Below are 8,753 nucleotides of genomic sequence, written 5' to 3'. Positions count from 1 at the left end.
CTGTTGCAGGTTTTCTTGCAATTGCTGTTTTCTCTCTTCTTTTTTCTTTTCTTGTTTATTTTGTTGTTCGAGCTGCCACTGTTGCAGGTTTTCTTGCAGCTGCTGTTGTCTCTCTTCTTGTTTCTTTTGCTGCTCTTGTATTGCTGCCATCAAGTCTGCTAAACTGTAGTTTGATTTTCCGCCTCTCGTTTCCATTTTTTTTCATATCCCACTTTCTGACACCAATTTGTTACATCTCTGTTTGTTAATTACATTTCCGTAACTTCGTTCCGACGAAACTTTAGCGACACAAGTCCTTACTTAATAAAATTGGTTTACTCTTTCCGAATATAACTTTACGATACATTTAATTTCAACAATCGCGCTAAAACAAACGCTATAACAACAATACGTCTCTCTCTGACTGCAGATCAATTACTCACTGTCTACACACACATATTATTCCGTCACATTGTCACCCTCTTTTATATACCAGACTACCCTATATCTAGTAAATACTAGAGCATTCGCCAAGGTACAGGATAGTTCTAGAAAATAGGTGGTGCCACACCAGTCACCTGACCTTGATGACGCAACATTATGTATCATCACAAAATTTGGCAGACTTTAAATAAACATTACAAGTCTTTTACATCAGATTTTTTAGTGAGGTATCTTTAATAAATGAAAAAAGGTTTATCTGTGAATATAGCAAGTTTTTTGTTTTTTTTACTGTTCCAAGTGCATTGCAATTTTCATGTTATGATTAAAAATACTTTAATTTCTCTCAAAAATCTCAATTTTCATCTGCATAATCTCTAAAACCTCCTAAATGCATTTCAAATGTTTGTTTCAGTAAAACTTTGTATTTTATCTGTTAGTTTCTCTATATTAGGTCTATACAAGATTGGTCAATTTGACTGACCTCTAAATAAATCTCAAAGCAAGAAAAACCTTGTCCCATGAAGATAAAGAAACATCAACCAATGATAATGTGAAACCACTTTATATTGGCTACAACACTAACATTGAGAATATATTAAGGAAGAATAATATACAAATATCTGAACACCATCAAAAATAACCTAACTTCAAATAGAAAAATATCTGAAGATAAAAAAACAAGGTGTTTATATTATACCAAGCCAATCCTTTGAGGAAGGTTACATAGGTGAAACCAGAAGAAATGTTGACACTAGAGTTTCTGAACATAAAATATGGAAACCAAAACAATGCCATTTTTCTTTATATGAGAGATTCTGACCATCATATCGATTGGAAATCAACAAGAATTATATACAAAACAGACAATTACATAAAAAGAACTGTCGAAAGTTGCTTAATCAAAAAACTGCCTGATTTAAACACCTCTCAAGGTTACTTTACACTTAACTTCCTCATTTCCTGTATCCTTAAGGGAATTCCAAGATGAGGGGTCACGTAGACATTTGTTGACCAGTTTTTCATGCCAGTAGACAACATGAGACTGAAGAGGATGCACAGATTAGTTTCTCTAATGTCAGACTTCTGACAGTTTGTTCTGTTTATTGCAGTTTTTCACTAATTGCTGTACACGATATTGTGTTCTTTTATCATTATGTTAATTTAGTTTAGAGTGTGGAATAGCCAAGATGGACCAATAGGTCCCATGTTGTCCCAAAATGTTATGTTATGTTAAGATTAAGAAATGTAGTTTCATGTTACAATATAAAGTCATTCTAGGAAGAAAACAACAGTAATTTAGATTTATTTCGATTCTTTTTTTTTTTTTTTTTGTGGTTACAAGGTTGGAAAAATTGACCAATCTCATATAGAGAGACAAAAAAAATGTTTGAAATGTATTTAGGAGATTTTAGGGATTACACAAAGGAAATTTGAGGTTTTCAAGATGAGAAAAAGTATTTTAAATCTAACATGAAAATTACTTTTCACATGGACAATTCAAACAAATACTCAATATATCCTTGGACAAATCTTTATTTTAGTTTATTAAAAATACTTCACTGAAAATATTATTTTTTTGTATGTGAAAGACTTATAATGTTAACTGAAAGACTGACAAATTTTGTGCATGTATATATATATATACGCTATATTGAAAGTTAGAAGTATTAAATCTATAAAGCCTTTAAATGAGTACAAAGAGGTCAAAATGTGACATGCGCAGTAAAGGATGCATGTGCAGAGGGTTAAAGCCTTTAAATATATTTGAAACTCTTTTGATGTACAACTTTAAATTTTATCTTTTATTTTCCCTACCCTGACTATACACATTCAGATGATTTTAATGACCTAATAAACACCATAAAGAAACACCAAATAAATGTATATTATATTTTTTCATCCAAGAATGACTGAAACTTCTAAAGGGAAACTACAACTGTTTATTGTAAATAGCTTGAAGCTCATAACACTGTTTATACTTAATATATTGTTCTTTTCCTTTGTATGGTGTCTAACTAATAATCAAGTTGTAAATCACTCTGTGAACAAGTAGATCACATTACCATATTAAATAGCATAATGTATAAGTTGCTTGTAAGGATACCTTGTAGAGAATGTTTAATATTTTTGTTTTAATTATCTTACTTAATTTAACCTTAACTGACCAACTAAGTTTCTAATAGTTAAATTTTAGTTACTTTTATAATGATAAATAAAAGACATGCATGGAAAAGAAGTAATATGTTACTTATCTGCGACTTCTTGTTGGTTTTTTGCTGTTGACTGCCAGTGAAATTTAACTCTTTTCTTTATACTAATGGTACTAGTACAATAAATAATTTTTATTTACTTAAATAGTGCACTTAAGAATACAGAATAAAAACTGGCACAAACAAAACAGTGTTCTATAACTACAGTAATTTGTCTGTCTTCGGATTATGGCATAAAATGCTTTAAATATTTCCTTAAGTTTGTCAGTCAGAACACCACAAGAGAAACATTCAAACGGGAAAACAAATTGGCAATAATTTGTACTGAAAACAATGTAATATAATCTGTCATGTGATAGATTAAAACTTTGGTTTTAAATAATATAGTATAAAACATTAGAGATAAGTATTGGAAATTTATGAAAGTGAAGATATGACAGGTGGGTGTGGCAATTAGGTCTGATGTTCTAGACTGTAAACAGGTGGGTGTGGCAATTAGGTCTGATGTTCTAGGCACTGTAAACAGGTGGGTGTGACAATTAGGTCTGATGTTCTAGGCACTGTAAACAGGTGGGTGTGACAATTAGGTCTGATGTTCTAGGCACTGTAAACAGGTGGGTGTGACAAATTAGGTCTGATGTTCTAGACTGTAAACAGGTGGGTGTGGCAATTAGGTCTGATGTTCTAGACACTGTAAACAGGTGGGTGTGGCAATTAGGTCTGATGTTCTAGACACTGTAAACAGGTGGGTGTGACAAGTAGGTCTGATGTTCTGGCTGTAAACAGGTGGGTGTGACAAGTGGGTCTGATGTTCTAGATGCTGTAAAAAAGTGGGTCTGATGTTCTAGACACTGTAAACAGGTGGGTGTGGCAAGTAGGTCTGATATTCTAGATGCTATAAACCAGACCTACTTGCCACACCCACCTATGTTCTAGATGCTGTAAACAGGTGGGTGTGGCAAGTAGGTCTGATGTTCTAGACGCTGTAAACAGGTGGGTGTGGCAAGTAAGTCTGATGTTCTAGAAGCTGTAAACAGGTGGGTGTGATGTTCTAGACACTGTAAACAGGTGGGTGTGGGAAGTAGGTATGATGTTCTAGACGCTTTAAACAACTGGGTCTGATGTTCTAGACACTATAAACAGGTGGGTGTGGCAAGTGGGTCTGATGTTCTAGACACTATAAACAGGTGGGTGTGGCAAGTAGGTCTGATGTTCTAGACACTATAAACAGGTGGGTGTGGCAAGTAGGTCTGATGTTCTAGACACTAAACAGGTGGGTGTGACGTTCTAGACACTGTAAACAGGTGGGTGTGACAAGTGGGTCTCATGTTCTAGATGCTGTAAATAAATAACACTGAAGAACCAAAATATTATTTAAGATTTATATTAATATCTGATCCATTAACTGTGTTTTGATGCTAAGTTTTTCATATAAAGTGAGGATAAGGCAGTTTATTTACATTTTTAAAGTAACTGTTGAAAAAGTTGTGACATTAACTCAGACCTATTTGTAGTGAGAGGGTCAAAAGAACTGGTTCAATTCAAAGTGATTTTTTTCAAGAGTTACTGAACCATATTAGACAGGATTAATTTGAAGTTTATAGATCTGTGTTTGGTTTGTGTTTTGTTATTTCTACTTGGGAATTATTGTGTGAAAGTTTTAATGTGATAAAATGACAACAAAACATTTAAAAATATTTTAAGATTAAGTTTGTCTCAAAATGAATGTGAAGAACAGTACTTGTTTCTATAAAATCAAACATTGAGAAACTTTCCAACTGACCAGTGTTTATCTTTTTTGGTTCTTTGTGTTTAAGAGAATTTACTGCTGTCAACCTTACAAAATCTGTGACTTGAATACTCCCAAATCCACTCCCTTAACCTAGCATGTTGAAGTAGTAGTCTAATCACAAGAATGAAACATAAACTTGATAAATAACATATATAGATAAATATTTAACACATTTGCACAGTAACTATAAAGTATTGATATTAATTAACATGTTAAAATAGACAAATCATTAGAATATTTCATGACAATCAACCACTTCCAGTTAGAAAATATCTAACAGTTAATCCAGAAAGGTAATGACTGAAAGTAACATTGGTTGATGTTACACTGTACTATCATATATCTGCAGGTGATTTTAAGACTTTATCTACTAAAATGACTCTTGAATATGGTACTTTACTAACAGTTTGTTTTCTGATCTAGGTGGAAAAGTTTTTATAAGGTGTTAAACTTAGTTATATATTTAATATTTTTATATTGTGTTGATTATATTGGAACATTAAAATATATTTAGATGTTCTTCAAATAAAGTATTGTATTATATATTTATTATTAACTAATTTGTGACATCATTAATATCTATTTTAGATACAAAGACCAGTGTGAACATCTGTTGTGGAAGTCAGGTTCTTGGTTATCATGTTGTAAAACAGGAAGATCACTTTACAGAAGATGTAAAATCTCCAAACAACAATATTAGTGGAGAAACAAAATTAAGTGGAAGTAACCTAAAAACATCTGATAACCTAAAACAACAAAAGAGGATACATTCTGCAGAGAAACCATATCATTGTACAGTTTGTGGAAAACAGTTTGGAACAAACAGTACCTTAAAAACACATCAAAGAATACATACTGGAGAGAAACCATACAGTTGTACAGTGTGTGAAAAACAGTTTGGAACAAATGGTGATTTAACAAAACATCACAGAATACACACTGGGGAGAAACCTTACAGTTGTACATTGTGTGGAAAACAGTTTGGAACAAAGGGTAAATTAAAAATACATGAAAGAATACACACTGGGGAAAAACCATACCATTGTGCAGATTGTGAGAAACAGTTTGGAACAAAGGGTAATTTAAAAACACATCAAAGAATACACACTGGAGAGAAACCTTACAGTTGTGCAGTTTGTGAAAAACAGTTTGTAACAAACAGTGAATTAAAAATACATGAAAGAATACACACTGGGGAAAAACCTTACAGTTGTGTAGTGTGTGGAAAACTGTTTGGAACAAACAGTAAGTTAAAAACACATCAAAGAATACACACTGGGGAGAAACCTTACAGTTGTACAGTGTGTGGAAAACAGTTTCGTACAAATTTTGCCTTAAAAACACATCAAAGAATACACACTGGTGAGAAATCTTATAGTTGTGGAGTTTGTGGAAAACCATTTAGAACAAATGGTGAATTTAAAACGCATCAAAGAATACATACTGGTGAGAAACCTTACAGTTGTACTGTGTGTGGAAAATACTTTCGTACAAGTAGTGCCTCAAAGAGACATCAAAGAATACACACTGGGGAGTATCCTTATAGTTGTATAGTATGCGAACAACAGTTTGGATCAAACGGTGAATTAAAAATACATCAAAGAATACACTCCGGGAAGAAACCTTACAGTTGTTCAGTGTGTGAAAAACAGTTTGGAACAAACAGTAAATTAAAAAGACATCAAAGGATACACACTGGGGAGAAACCTAACAGGTGTGCAAATTAGAACAAACAGTGGATTTAAAATACATCAAAGAATTCATACTGTTGAGTAACTTTACAGTTGTGTAGTTTGGGCTGAACAATTTATATCAAGCTGCAAGTTAAAAAAACGTCAAAGAATACACACTGGAGACAAACCTTTCAGTTTTACTGATTGTGGAAAATAATTTGAAACAAAGACTGACTTAACAAGACATAAAAAAAGACACACTAGTGAGAAGCCTTACCATCGTACAGTGTGTGGAAAACAGTTTGGAACGAAGGGTAAATTAAAAATACATGTAAGATTTACACACTGGGGAGAAACGTCACAGTTATGAAGCTTGTGGAATAGATTTTAGAACTAACAGTTAAAAAATACATCAAATAACACAAACTAGAACAAGCCTCAACAAATATTTTCAGATCTGGGAGCCAGCCCAGAAACTCAGGATCCACATTTTTTCAAAATATTTTTTATGCCATTACATTTCTTTACAAAAATTTACATGTTTTGGAGAAATTGTCACTTGGAAATTAATTTTGTTTTCAAAAGTTTAGGTGTTGCATGATAGCCAGGGTTTTCTCATGCAGCATCTGGCATGCTTTCAAATCGTAAATCAGTTGGTTCAAGTTTAGCCTTGCCTCTTTTATTTTTAGCTGTTAAGAGAGGAATACAAAATATTTGTAGCTTGGTTGACTTTATTTGATTAGAAACACAGTATACAAAAACACACAAAATACACATTAAGATTTCATTCAACTTCAGTTGTCCTCCAGTTTTCTATGTTGCACAGCAGGCATCCATTAGCCACAGAAATTGCATTCACACCCTATCAACACATGTGGAAAATAAGTCAAAAATTATCAGTAGAGAAGAGAACAATGTGTAACAAGGTGACACCCCAACACAACCTGAACAATCTGTGTCTATAGCAGAAAAAGTGCTGAAATTTAGGAACTATTTACATCTATGTTAGCAATTACATTCAACTAAAATGAGAAATTATTGTAGGAAAAAAGTGGAATTTTTGTAACTTACGAAATTTCAAAAAATCAAGTGTGAATGACCTACACTTGGCTTTTTTAATTATGATGACTTTTATAACTTTTCATAATAATACGATTAAACGACAGTAAAAGATTGTAATTTAAAACAAGGAACTTAAATATATTGAAACATTTTATTTAGATTAAACAATGGTCTAACTAGTGAGATATACTAGTGCCTAGATTATCTGCGATTTTTAACTTTCTCCATACCAGTGTGGATAATCGAGACACTAGTGTATATTTATTTACTTTTACAGTGATCAGATGATATCAAGAACCACTTGATAGTATTGCATGGACTAACTGCCTTTGGTCTTGTTTGAGTTTAAACATGTGCACTGATTGATTGAATTGAGAGAAAGAAGAAAAACAAAATGGTGCAAAATTAGTAATGTGTTGTGCAACTACAACACTATATTCCTGAAAAAAATGTGAAGAAATATTGATTCAAATCTTAGAAACAAAGTTCAGTTGATGTGAACATGGTTTCGACTTCCAAGAGTCCAGAACTGTTCTAGAGTTGAGTTCTATTTAGTGAATGAATGAAATGAAAGAAAATACTAGGTGCCATGATGAAATTTTTAGTCACTTGGGTTTTGTCTAGGCCTACACGAGAGAGAAATCTTACAGTTGTATGTTGTGTGCAGAACAGTTTGCATCAACGTGTAGTTTACAAAAACATTTGTATAAGCTCTGGTTTTGATACATGTGGTTGGCACAGCACAGGTAGCCTATTGTTTAGCTTTGTAACATGCTGTATAACATTAAAAGTTGTTTTAATCACAAAATTTAACTATACCCTGAAATATTAAAAACTGATTAAAATATTTAGCAAGCTTGCCCTTAATCTCCTTCAAATTAACAGCATCCACCACATTTGAAGGTAACATTTTCCAAAGTCCAATCACCCTTTTAGTTGAAGATTACTCTGATGAAATTTATATTCGTGTTTCCTAGTCTTATCATTAAATAGAAAGAAAAGATGATGCATCAACCCTATCAATTGCTTTAACAATCTTATACATTTTATAGTTTGTGGAAAACAACTGAAAACAAACAATTAATTGAAAAGACATCAAAGAAAACATGCTGGTGTGAAACCTTACAATTGTTTAGTTTGTGAAAAACAATTTGGATCGAGCAGTTAATTGTTAAGACGTAAAATAAACATGATGAGAAACCTTGCATTTGTTCAATTGATAGAGAACATACTGGTGAGAAACCTAAGAATTTTTCAACTTGTGGAAAACAATTTGGATCAAACAATAGCTTTATTGTTAAGATTATATTCAATGTTTTTTATTACTTATGTACCACACTGATTAACGTAATGAACATTTTATGTATTAACTACACGGTCACAATTCAAATGAGAATCTACAAGCAACCAAAACTACTTGGTCATTTAAAACTTGTAACATAATAATTCTATAACTATTCAGATATGTAATTGAATAAAGAAGACTACAACAAACAAAATTCTTGAACAGGATAAGAAATCCAAACACCATTACTCTTCAAGTAGTTAGTATCTTGATAAACATAACTGTAAAAAAAACAAAACTAATCAATG

At 32.3% G+C, this 8,753-nt stretch overlaps 1 protein-coding gene across 1 annotated transcript in view; it reads left to right on the top strand.

The window, feature by feature from the left end:
• The window catches only part of LOC111087869 (zinc finger protein 23-like), a 33,944-nt gene extending 27,799 nt beyond the window's left edge, over positions 1–6,145 (top strand). The window contains exons 5-6 of the mRNA XM_022396080.1: positions 5,014–5,922; positions 6,092–6,145. Coding sequence (XP_022251788.1) covers positions 5,014–5,922; positions 6,092–6,099 — 917 coding nt within the window. The 3' untranslated portion in view covers positions 6,100–6,145. The remainder of the gene's footprint in view (positions 1–5,013; positions 5,923–6,091) is intronic.
• Positions 6,146–8,753: the final 2,608 nt, after the last annotated feature.

This window comes from Limulus polyphemus, unplaced genomic scaffold, assembly GCF_000517525.1.
Source record: "Limulus polyphemus unplaced genomic scaffold, Limulus_polyphemus-2.1.2 Scaffold2774, whole genome shotgun sequence".
NCBI classification, from domain to species: domain Eukaryota; kingdom Metazoa; phylum Arthropoda; class Merostomata; order Xiphosura; family Limulidae; genus Limulus; species Limulus polyphemus.
This window is presented reverse-complemented; position numbering and strand designations above follow the sequence as displayed.